We start from the raw sequence: 13120 nt of genomic DNA on the forward strand, positions 1-13120 counted from the left end.
TTTTCAAGGAGACGTCGCGTCTCCTTACAGTCACAGGATTGACTTTTATTTATTACTTTATTTTCTTAAACATCTACCTATTTATTTATTCGGATTCAAAAGTGATCTATTAAAGAAACCGGATTTAAATTTTTAATTATTAATTTGTTTCTTTTTTTTAATTCCAGAAGTAAATAAGTATGAAATTCATATTCAACTATGTATTTATTTATATATTTATATATTTAACTATTTAAAAGCAGAACGCAAATTAAATGACCGAATTATTACATTAATTTTTTTTTTGTTCACTGTTTTTTATTTTATTTTTTTTTGCTTTTTTCGGTCTTTTGAGAACTTTCTTTCTTAATTATTATTATTTTTTAAAACCATTTTAACAGTGTGTATATACAAGCGGACATTCGTTCATACATTCATTCGTTAATAACATACAACTGTTCATACATATGCATTCGGATTTAAATAGATCTGACTATAAAAATAAAAATTAAAAAATAACCGTGTAATAATATCGAACAACGTAAAGGCTTTAAGGCTGCCGTTCGGTCGGGGAGGCGGAGAGAGAACGATGTCACGCCCCCCGTCATACGGAACGGACCAGAATGGATACGTTAAGAAGTTTTAGCATGGCTATGGTCGAACAGAGATTTGCCGTTGATGGGAGTCCAAACTTTCACAGGAAACAGATGATAAAAAATATATATAAAAAATAAAAATCAGTCATTGGGAAACTCAGCGTTTACGCCAGCGAGAGTCGGAATGACATGTGTGGGAAAATCCTCAGAGACCTTCTATAGCTGCTAAAAACACAAACGCAGGACATTCCACATGGGAAGTTTTATGAGATTTGGATCTATATGATAGCCTAAAAAAGACAGGTCACACCCACAGGCCACGCCCACAGGCCACGCCCACCGATGTAACGTGATTGATTTGTCGCTTGCTAGTGTGAACGTAGAGTCAAAACTTCAGGTCCTGATCATCACTCTAATTAAAGACTCCCATCTTGGCAAAATTAAACTGTTTCCATCAGACACCGAGAGAGTGGAGAAAAGAGACACGCCCACTCTGATGCCCGCCCCTGCTACCAGGATCGGTTTCTAAATGACTGACGTCTGATAAATAGGGAATAAAATAGCAGCTGCACAATACTCAGCCTCGATGAGGTCAGCACCATAAATATCATTTCTCCATCCCTCTCTCCATCTCTCTCTTACCCTCCCAACCCCTGTATATTTCTTTCCCCCTCTCCATCCCTCTTCCTCTCCCTCTCCCTCTATCTCTCCCTATCGTTTTCTGTCTCTCAAACCCCCATCATATGGAAACAGTTCTCTCCGTTCCTCAGTTTTCCCGATTCCCAAAACATTCGACATCTACTGTGTCGGCTTATCAGTGCCTTTTTATACTTTTCTATTTATTTATCTATTTATTTATTTGCTTATTTATAAACGTCACAGCTCGACTTGTTTTGTTTTCCTCATTTCGATCCGTCAGTCCGTTAAAAACAAATTAAAACAGGAAAAAAAAAACATGTCCATCATGGGATAAATACAAGAGGACCAGCCTCTGGCACACACACACACACACACACACACACACACACACACACACACACACACACACATATATACCTGCGATACAACACTTGAATCACAAAATTACAATGTAGTGAGAGTCATAGGGCTCCAGTGAATGAGAAAAAGTGTGTGTATGTGTGTGTGTGTGTGTGTGTGTGTGTTAGGTCGGCTTAGCTTGATGTGCAAGTTCTTGTATCCAAGCCCCGAGCTAAAATAGAATAAAAACAAATTCTAGCGACAACGAGTTTGGAGTGGTGTAGAGGTAGCTAACGGTAAACACACACACACACACACACACACACTGTACACACACAGTACACACACTGTAAACAGGCTGTAAAGTGTGGTAGCGGTGTAGCTAGCCCATGTCTTTGTAATAACATCATCGCTCATCGCTTTCAAAACTAATGTTTGACATTTTTTTTTTTCATGTTTTTTTTAAACGGATAAAACTAGCTTTTAATTTTAAACGGATAAAAATTAGCATCATCTAATTAGTTTATTCGCATTACTAGCAGAACTAGCGTTCGCTCAACAAACAAGGGCTTCGGGTTACACAACAGCGCTGTGCGTTTGCATATCTCTGTCCTGTTTTACACACACACACACACACACACACACACAATGCGAATGCATGCCGTGTATTTCCATATAAATGCGCGTATGAAAATAAAGCGGGACGGCAGACGTCCTGAACGCGGCGTCTGTGGAGACGGATGGAGCGGTGGGTTTGCATAGCCTTATTTTTTTCTTTTTTCAGTGCAGTTGAGAAAAAACTTAGTTTTCCTGTAGACATTTTTCAAATCCATGCTAACGATGTGGGTGTGTGTGGATGTGTGTGTGTGTGTGTGTGTGTGTCGTGCTTGGACTTGTGTATTGCTCCACCATGCAAACCTCAAACAAACGAGTGTAATGAGTCGTCGTGCCATCATTCAGGTGTCAGGTGGTGTGTTATTACCATATAAGGGAAGAGGACAGGCCACACACAAATACACAAACACACACACACACACACGTAAAATGTTGGTACTGCGTTTCCATCAGTGTGTGTCGGTTCGTCTTTCGCACAGAATCCAGCTGCGCTTTTCACTGTACCCAATAGGAACGAGGTGATCTCCTGCGATGCAGCACGCTAACTAGCATGCTAATCAGCTCGCTATTGCTAGCGTCCTCGTTCCCGTTGTAAACACGTAGACTCCACTGTCTAGCTGTAGTGGTGTCTGAATAGGAAAAAAAGACCCGGCACTTTTCCTTCTGTAGAGGCTTTCCTGAAAAAATGAGCATGGTCAGACGGCAAAAAAAAAAAAAAAAAAAAAAAGGCGGGAAAAATGCCTTTTACGGCGTGTTGACCGTTCCGATATGACGGGACGTGAAGCAGGATTGCTGAGTTTTTCCTTTTCAGTACTGGATAAGATAAAGGAGATGAAATGCGATACTGGAACAAGACTGGGCGATGAGTCTTGGATAAAGTTTTAGATGTTCAAACTAAGGGGAGGTCAGGAGAGCAGACTGAGGTCCTCCTGTTGATTCTGGTGAAGAGGAGAATCTTGGAGGCGGAGTAAAAGGCGGAGTAAAGAGGTGGAGAAGCAGAGAGGCAGAGCCTGAGTTAATAGTCCGTGATGGGAGCGAGGTCTCGGTTTAGCGTGACTGTGATGTTGGTATAGAGATTCCTCCTGGCCACTAGGGGGGAGTAGTTCAGGTTGTTCAGACCGTCCAGTCTCTGTCTCTCCTTAGAGTGACGAAGTAACGTGTACCTGAGAGCGTAAAAAAAAAAAAATCTAAATATCTTTCACAGGATCAGTAACCGTATAAAAAAACATAATTGATATAAAAACATTTTTGCGGATTCGGAGTATGTGAAGTTAAACGAATACAGAATTGCTCCAGAGACCTGCCGCGAATACGGCGCGACCGGATACGCCGCCACGCGCCACACAAGCAACTCTGGTGATTGTATAAATCTGCCGATCATCTATTATCTTTTGTCTTTTCACGTGATATGAAATCGCAGGTCAGAGGTCACCGGACTCGAAATGTAAAAAGTCTTCGTGGTTCTGTTTTTCAGCATTCACATGCGTAAAAATGGAATTCAGTAGTCAATTTAAAAAAGGTCTGTTTTTCTTATATAAAATCTGAATTATTAAAAAATGTTGCATTATATAAATCTAAATCAAATTTTTTTCAATTCTGAGTATAATATTAATCGGCATAAAATTACAACAACAAAAAAGATAATAACCAGTCATTTCCAAATCTTTTTTATAAATTGAAATAAATATTTAAAAATGATCAGTTTTATTGTTAGTATTTCCACATTTTCTTCAATTAAAAAAATTAATTGCTTGCTTGAATAATTAATGCTGTATAAATACCTGATATTAAATAGAAATAAATATCCTTCATGTTATCTAAATATTTTAGCTAATTAATTAATTAATTACACAGATAAATAAATAAATCATTTGGTTAATTAATTTCTTTATTTATTACTAAATAAAAAAATGCTAGTTAAAGGTTTAGAGATTAGTCTTGATCCCTGTTCTGGTTGTTTTTTTCCAGTAGTTGTTTAGATTTTGCTCGTTTCAGTAAATAAAACGAAACAGAATTTCTTTAAAGTATGTAAAGAATTTCTCTCTCACCTGCCCAGAAACTGCACTTCTCCCCTGTGGTGGTGAGGGATCGACATGTAGCGCCCAAGGTCACCTGAAGGTCGACTCACGGTGTAGCCTGCATACTGAACCCTGCCACAAACACACACATTTATCTATCAGTGTTTTTTATTACAATATATGCAGTAAAACAAACGCACACACACACACACACACACACACACACACACACACACACACACACGTATATACCGCAGTTTATTCACCGTATGTTTTATAGTCCAGAGATTACGGTAATCACAATACAGACTTGTATCAGGAAATCAGAATGTGTTGCACTCATAGTCCAGTAAATATGGTGATCTATATTTAAATACTTTTCCAGAAAGAATGTATTCTCTTAAACAAAGATGTGAATATTTTAGGGTGAATTATTGTTCATTAATCATGGTAAATGTGACTAACACTCCAGACCACAATAAAATCAGAATACAGGAATATTTCAGGGTTGAATTTCTGGGTTGGTTCAGAAAACACAGTCTATAGATCTTTTTCAGGGAGACCTGTTATCTAAAATATAAGGTTATTAAAATACAGGTATGTTTTAATTATAGTCCAAAAAATACAATAATGGGAAGTTCATGTGACTTACTTTCTATATAATATCTAAAAAAGTTTCATGACTTATAGTCTAGAAAATATGGAAATCAGAATTCCACACACAGTTGTGAGTCTAGTAGGGGGTGTAACAGTATTCTTTAGTACGGGTACCAAATGCAGTCGTTTTTTACATGCGGAACATCGGAGTTCCTGGAGTTCCCTTAGGAACGTAAGTGGCGGACCGCAAGTTTGTTTAGGCTCCGCCTCGCACTTTGAGCGCATTTTTTAGTTATTAAACTTGAAAACATACACAACAATTCCAGGGGGTAAAAAAAAAAAAGAAACTAGAGTGAGCGCAGTGTCACTGTGGATACGCACACCTTACTGGAAATACGATTTGTTTTGTGCATGCAGGAAAACGCTAAAGAATCCATAGCGCTACCATTAGTCGCTAACCAGGAAGTGGCTAGCGCAATGGATTCTTTAGCGTTTTATGTCTCCAGAAAATCTGGTATATTAATACTTAATGACTTACAGACTCAAAAATACAATAAAGTATTGCTGTATATAAGACTTACAGTCCAAACAGCAGTGTAACAGAATACATCAATATTTCAGGGCTGCCATATAACCCAGAAATTACTCTATTCAGTATTCCCCATGCCGTAATCAGTATACACCTTATTTAGATCTGTACACCACATACTCACAACACACACTCACACACACACTTTCTAGAAAATGTGCTACCTGTTCCAGAGGTCGTCGTCCTCCCCGCCCCAGCCCCAGAATGCATTGGGAAAACCGTTGATCTTCTGAAACTGTTCAGCTGTGAGACCGCTCACGCCTCCGAAAAACTCATCGTACGGCAACCTGCGGAGGACACGTGCAAAATAAACAAGAAGTAGAACAGATGACCGTTACATACGACACAAGTTCCTCTTACACACACACACACACACACACAATTTCCCGAATGTGACTTGTTGAACTTTTGTACACTGTTACCAGTAATAGAGGAACCAATTAAAGGCCACAGAGTGTGTGTGTGTGTGTGTGTGTGTGTGTGTGTGTGTGTGTAGGGGGATACACAAACACACTCACATGTAGGAGTATTTGTTGAGTTTGACGGCGAAGTGACGTGGCATTCCGCTGCAGCCGTAGTAATTGCGGTCGTTTTCCAGGATGTGATCCACGTCGTGGAAAATCATGCAGTCCCACGGAACGTCCTTCATCGCCTCCTTAAAGCCCACGTTAAAGAGCATGGCACGGTTAAAGGGCTCGTCTCCTGCCTGGAGCGCACACACACACACACACACACACACACACACACACACACACACACACACAGTGTAAGTGTGTGTGATAAAGTACAGACACTTCTGACACGACACTGTTCTCAGACTTCATACAAACTCAGACTCACTTTCCTTCCGTCCTGGTGGAATTCTCAGTCTGTCTCTGTCTCACTGTGGGCTGATTCCTTTCTTCCCTTCTTTTTTTTCTTCCCCTGCTTTCTTTCTATCTCTCCCTCGTGAATTCTTAGCCTGTCTCTCTCTTTCTTTTTCTTTCAATGTTTTTCTTCATATAACAGAAGATAAAAAGAATATGAACAGAAGATGAAGAGAGAAACAGAAAATAGTGAATATGAACAGAAAACAAAGTAGAACAAAAGAAGAGAGAGAAGATGGACAGAAATTGAAGAGAAGATGAATAAAAGAGGAAGATAATGCAAAGAAAAGAACAATATAATATAAATAAAGGATGGAGAAAAGATAAAGAGAAGATATAGAAGGTGGAGAGAAGATGAAGAGAAGATGAAGAGAAGATGAAGAGAAGATTAATATAGAAGATGGAAAGAAGATGAGAAGATTAATAAAGAAGATGGAGAGAAGATGAGAAGATTAATATAGAAGATGGAGAGAAGATGAGAAGATTAATATAGAAGATGGAGAGAAGATGAAGAGAAGATGAAGAGAAGATTAATATAGAAAATGGATAGAAGATGAGACGATTAATATAGAAGGTGAAGAGAAGATGAGAAGATTATTATAGAAGATGAGGAGCAGAAGTAGAGAAGCTGAATGATGGCTGGTGTTTTTCACCTGTTCGATGACGTAGAAGCCGAACTGGAGTCGTTGTCTCTGCAGTACTGGAATGAGGTGACGCAGGAGAATGGGGAGATGTTCATGACGGTTTCTGAAAGGCACCAGGATGGCCACCTGAGGGAGAGACAGAAGAATTCCAACTTTCTCTCCCAGACTTTCTGTTTCACATCATTGTTCCAAAACAATATCTTTTATTTTCGGATTTTTCCTCGTTCCCATGGAAACACTGGGAGATTACAGGCTTACAGAGGTCAGGGTATTACAGCGTGTGTGTGTGTGTGTGTGTGTGTGTGTGTGTGTGTGTGTGTGTGCAGGTGGAGGTAAAAATAAATCCATCTTTTGAGTTGTTGATGTTGGAGCTGAGGCGGTTTGCATAACGGCGTCAGCTTGTGTTTTCACCTCGGCGTCTGAGCAGCTGCTGAAACGTATGTGAGAAAACTTCAGAACCAAACTTTCATCTCCTCACCTCCCTGTCTGGACTTACTGAGAGAACACTGTTCCCTGTTCTCCACAGTTCCTCTGAGGAACCCTTGAAGAACTCTACAGAAGAGTTCTTCTATAAAAGGGCTGCAATTAGGACAAAGCTAAACAGGGTACGTGTTTAATGTGGAGCTGCTCTCAGGGGGACGGATGGATGGACTGATAGATTTGTGGATGGATGGATGGATGGATGGAAGGACAGACTGATAGACGTATGGACGGATGGATGGCTGTGATAATAGAAAAAAAACAGGGTTTGTGTTGAGTTTCACGAGTGGAAGAAAGGATGAAGAAAGACAAATGAACAGATATATGAATAGAATGGAAAGAATGAAGCCAGCCACATTGGAGGAGACATGGATAAATTGAGGGATGGATAGATGAAAGGATGGATAGATTGATTAATGAACAGTTAGTTGGAATGGTTGGAATAATAGTTGGATGAATAAATGAATGGATGGATGAACTGATAGATGGAGATGAAAAGAAAATAGATGGATGGATGGATGGATGGATGGATGGATGGATGGATGGATGGATGGATGGATGGATTGATGTGAAAGTGGATGGATAGATGGGATGTTCCTTTAATTTAAGAGTAATTAAAAAGTGGTATGTACATGAACAAAAGGATGGATGGATAAACTGATGGATGGATGGATGGATGGATGGATGGATGGCTGGATGGATGGATGGATGGATGGATGGCTGGATGGAATCACAAGGGAAGAAAAAAGAGTTTAAATAGAGATGGTTGGATGAATGAATATGATGATACTGTTTGAATAAATGTGTGGATGAATTGGGGAAAGAGAGAAGAAGAAGAGAGACAGACAGATAAAGAGATGAAGGGGTGAGATTTGGACGCACTTTCCAGCGGGGGTTGCAGTCGTGGGGTTTCCAGTGGCCTCCGAGGCGGATTGGGGAGTCGGATTTCAGTAAATTCTTCTCCACTTTTCCGAGAGAAATCTCACTCATGTCCAACTTCAGCCTGCCGTCTGAGAGAGAGAGAGAGAGAGAGAGAGAGAGAGAGAGAGAGAGAGAGAGATTGTAAATGTGGTGTTGATATATCACGAGAGTAAACGTGTGTGAAGAGAAACATACTCATGGTGGGCAGTTTTTCAGGGCAGATGTCGGTGGGCAGGTACGTAAACCCCACGGGCAGGTACGGAGTGGGCGGGGCAACTGTTTCACTCAGGTTAAAGTCATACAAGTAGTCTGCAGAGAGAGAGAGAGAGAGAGAGAGAGAGAGAGAGAGAGAGAGAGTGAGAGAGAAAGATAAAAAAATTAATAACTAAGAATAAATCTCATTAAAGCCTCATTAAACAGTCAAAAAGACCCAAAACCTTGATTTATTTTGTCTCTGGTCTTTATTTTCTATCCCTGCGAGGTGAAAAACACGACTCTGAATACGAGCAACTTTTTCCCCACTTAACTGATGATGCAATACTGGGATTTGCCCCTTAATTTTCCCCTTTAATACGATCTTGGCTGCAGTTGCCATGGTTACTGTAGAGATGAGATGTTTCTGAATCACGATTCCTTCGGGATTTATTATTTGTTATTTATAGATTTATAGACGATATTACACTCCTTGTCCCTGTACCTGTTCCATTGGCACTGTAGGCACTTCTCACCACCTGCTCCAGAACCTGAGCTCCAATGTTCCTCATGTTCTGACGGATCTTCATTCCCCGAGCCTGGACCATGAACAGGTACTCGTTCACTATTGAGAAAAAAGGATAAATAAAAGTCTCTTAATTTCCTGGAAATGTTCCTGCTTTTGTCCTGGTGTATATAAACAGCCTTCACCAGCCTGGTGGTGTTTCATCGTTCTGCTTAATGTGTTTCTGAGAAACGTACAGAAACCTTCATGAACACCTTACGAGTGTAAATAATCAGGATTAGCCGTGAAGCTGCAGGTTTAGCATACGCTTCTGGAATAGCATGTGGGCAGGACATCTGCCTCGTGTGTACTCCGGTCTTTTGTGACTCAAATATGGAGCGAGGGAGAGAGAGAGAGAGAGAGAGAGAGAGAGAGAGAGAGAGAGAGAGAGAGAGAGAGAGAGAGATTTTTGATTGATAAGCCGTACAGAAGACAAACACATTTCCTACAGCGGTGTGTCAACAGCGCATATTATTCACTTGTATTCGCTTGTTTGATCGAGACGTTATAATCTGAGTAATTCATTTCATTCTTTCTATTGATTATTTATCGTATTTCCACTTGAACAGGAAAAAGACGTGTCGGGTTCCTGCGTGTTCAGCGGTTTTTCAGGAGACAACAGGAAGTTTAGGAAACGCTGCTTTCAGCTCTTTATGGTGAAACGAGGCAAGACAGAGGGCGAGTCGTGTCCCTTGTGATCTCCAGAGCTGGAACTGTTTGCTGCGTAAACACTTTGGCTTTAAAGAGGGACGAGGAGCAGTGCTGTGATCTACACACACACACACACACACACACACACACACACACACACACACACACTCGAAATGCTCTAAATCAAGGTTTACAACAACGGTACAAAGCTATTAACTGAGTTTCTTAATCCTGCTCTTCTGTTCCTTCATGTATTTACTGGGGGGGAAGAAAATTTCGATACACTTGATCACTTGATTATCGCGATATGTTTTTTGCCGATACTGTATCTGTTTTCAGAAAAGAAGCAAAAAAAAACTAGATTGTTGTTTTGTTTTTTGGTTTATATCCCGAGCACATGATAGATAACAGTCTTCTTATCTCGGAACAGTAACAGGAAGTCCCGGAGAAAGTCACTAATGCTACACGTTTCCTGGGAGCGCTGCTGTAAAAATAATGACGGTATAACGGGTATAAGTATTAGCAGCGTAGACTGACTTTTTTTTTTATGTGCGGTTTGTTTTTCAGGTTGCACTTATAACCAAACGAAGCTTCGTTTGTGGCTTAAAGAACAGCGCTATATACACAGCGCTAACATTAGCGAGAGTGATGACACGCCTGTGTTTCCTCACATGACTGCATTCTCTACCTGAAAAAATGGATAGTTTTTCCTGCTCTTCATTTTTTTTGCCACCACACGATTGGAGCTTTTGGATGTAATACACTAGAATACACAGATGTTATACACTGATCGTTTTTCTTTTTCCAAAACGACCATGTTTATAAACGTTACAGAGGTTTTCTAAAGTGTTATATGATATTTATTAATACATTTATTTTATTTTTTATTATTTATTCATATTTCTGCACATTAATTATTATAATTTCTTTTTTGTTTTGTATAATTTTTTATTATTTTTTTAGCCCTAGGCATTTTGACGTAAATAATAAAAATAAATTGTAATAATTATAAATAAAAAAAACTTGCATTAAAATAAGAAAATATATGAGACCAGTGAAATATAAAATAAATTATTATTATTATTATTATACACAAAAAGCAATGAATGAAGCAATGCAAAAAAAAAAAGGAATTAGAATAAAATAAATAAAAGTTAAGATCAGAACTTATCAGAAAAATTTAAAAAGGACTTCAGCCAACAGAGGGCGCTAAAACCTTCACCCTCAAATAAGATTAAAGGTCTATAAAAAGTCAAACCCGAGTCCTTCATCCAACCCTGTCCATGTGATCCAGCATGATCAGAGTTCATTCCAAATCCAGAAATTTACTAAACACAACAACCAAAATACTTAAACTACCCTGATTTTAAGCGTGTTTTTATATCGTGCATCAAGGATTCCTATGAAATCATGAGATTATTCGGGTCATGAAGCAGTTTTTTAAATCCCATACTGCCACTTTAATACGAAAAGATCAGTTTCAGAAAACAGGAGTTTCTCGTTTTCCTTCATGTGGCAACTGGAGCCTTTTACAATCTAAAGGCAGAAATGCTGCTGCAAAACAAAACAAAACACACACACACACACACACACACACACACACACACACACACACACACACACACACACACACACACGCACACACACAGACATATGACCAGCAGGAAATGTACAGGTGCAGTCACATTCTCCTGCAGGCCACTGATTTGAATCTGGCTTACATTTGCATACCAGAGAAAGAAAGACAAAGTGAGTGAGTGTGATGGACAGAACAGGGGAGAGCGAGAGAGCGAGCGAGCGAGAGAGAGAGAGAGAGAGAGAGAGAGAGAGAGAGAGATATTGCATGACAATTCTCTCTGTGGGTGGAGTATTTATACAGGGATAAGTGCAGTGTATAAACTAACAAGCCAAAAGTTTCTGAACATCTCATTCCACATCAAGTTCTCATGTGCTGGTATAATGAGCTCCACTATTCTGGGAAGATGTTCCACTAGATATTCTGGAGATTCTTCCAGCTACAAGAGTGTGAGTAAAGTCATGTACTGATGGAGGTGAGAAGGTGAGGAGGTTCCTGAGGTGCACTCAGCGTTCACATTCATCCCAAAGGTGTTCAATAGAGTTTATAGTTATGGATCTTCCACATCTTCCAACCCATGGAGAGCAGATTCTGTTCATGCTGGAGCAAGTTTTGGGTCTCCTAGTTCAAGTGAAGGCAAAATGTCATGCTCCTGCATCCAAAAACATCTGAAACAATTATGTGTCTCCAAACAGTTTGGAGATGAACCACATATGGCTGGAAAAGGGGCGGAGTTTATTATAATTAGGACTAATGAGTATTTATTATGCTGATCTTTTACAAATGTATTAATTTATATTTTAGCAAATAAAATAAAATCAAAAGGAATAAAGCCTCACACTTCCTCTTTATCTCCAGCCAGCAAAAGCAGCTTCACTGCACAAGCAATTACAGTCGTATTGATTCAAGCTGCTGTGCGAGATGAAGGAAGTCGGCCGTTTTTACGACGCGAGAAAATGGCTTTTCCTTTCCAATCACACGGAACTGCTCACGTTCGCTTTTTCCTCCGTCCCCTTTCGTCTGACTCCGAGCCGACGCTCCAATTTCTTTTCTGCTTGAGGTGCAGTTTGTTAAATTCCCATTTCACGTTACTGCACTTGTCTGACGGATTCAGATCTCCTGAGAACCTCGAACCCTCGACTCGAACCCCAACACCTGCTCAGGGTCTTTAAGGGGTTTTGTGCAGAGTTTTACAGTGTGATTGATGACGGGAGACTAAAAAGGAGTAGAAATGATGAAAGAGATCCGTTTAAACTCGTCCGTCTCGAGCTGCTGATCCGGGACAAGACGAGCGCTGAGCCAGAGACTCAGTGTCTATACACATCTGTACACTCTCTCACACACACACACACACACACACACACACACACACACACACACACAAACACAATCACACACAAGCACACACACACACACACACACACTCACACACACACACACACACACACACACAAACACAATCACACACAAGCACACACACACACACACACACACACACACACACACACACACACACACACACACACACACACACACACACACACACACACACACACACACACACACACACACACACACACACACACACACACACACACACACACACACACACACACACACACACACACACACACACACACACACACACACACACAAGCACACACACACACACACACACACACACACACACACACAAGCACACACACACACACACGCACACAAAACAATTACATACGGCTCTCTCTAACACATTCTAATACATCATACACTCACACTCTCTAACATACTATAATACACTCACACACACTGTAACACAGTCACACTATCATTCTATAATACACACACACACACAC

General features: G+C 40.1%; 1 protein-coding gene across 4 annotated transcripts in view; it reads right to left on the minus strand.

Annotated features, from left to right (window-relative positions):
• Positions 1 to 1320: 1320 nt before the first annotated feature.
• Positions 1321 to 13120, minus strand: part of b4galt5 (UDP-Gal:betaGlcNAc beta 1,4- galactosyltransferase, polypeptide 5) — a 26403-nt gene continuing 14603 nt past the window's right edge. For 3 of the 4 annotated variants that reach the window (XM_046869486.1, XM_046869488.1, XM_046869489.1), the window contains 8 exons: positions 8981 to 9100; positions 8479 to 8592; positions 8245 to 8372; positions 6892 to 7008; positions 5891 to 6078; positions 5537 to 5659; positions 4217 to 4318; positions 1321 to 3331 (listed from right to left, as the gene is read on the minus strand). In XM_046869486.1, the coding sequence (XP_046725442.1) occupies positions 3184 to 3331; positions 4217 to 4318; positions 5537 to 5659; positions 5891 to 6078; positions 6892 to 7008; positions 8245 to 8372; positions 8479 to 8592; positions 8981 to 9100 (1040 nt within the window). In that variant the 3' untranslated portion in view covers positions 1321 to 3183. Of the gene's footprint in view, positions 3332 to 4216; positions 4319 to 5536; positions 5660 to 5890; positions 6079 to 6891; positions 7009 to 8244; positions 8373 to 8478; positions 8593 to 8980; positions 9101 to 9260; positions 9352 to 13120 lie in introns of those variants that run through there. The other variant, XM_046869487.1, reaches the window with a different exon arrangement.

This window comes from Silurus meridionalis, chromosome 16 (genome assembly GCF_014805685.1).
Source record: "Silurus meridionalis isolate SWU-2019-XX chromosome 16, ASM1480568v1, whole genome shotgun sequence".
Lineage (NCBI taxonomy): Eukaryota > Metazoa > Chordata > Actinopteri > Siluriformes > Siluridae > Silurus > Silurus meridionalis.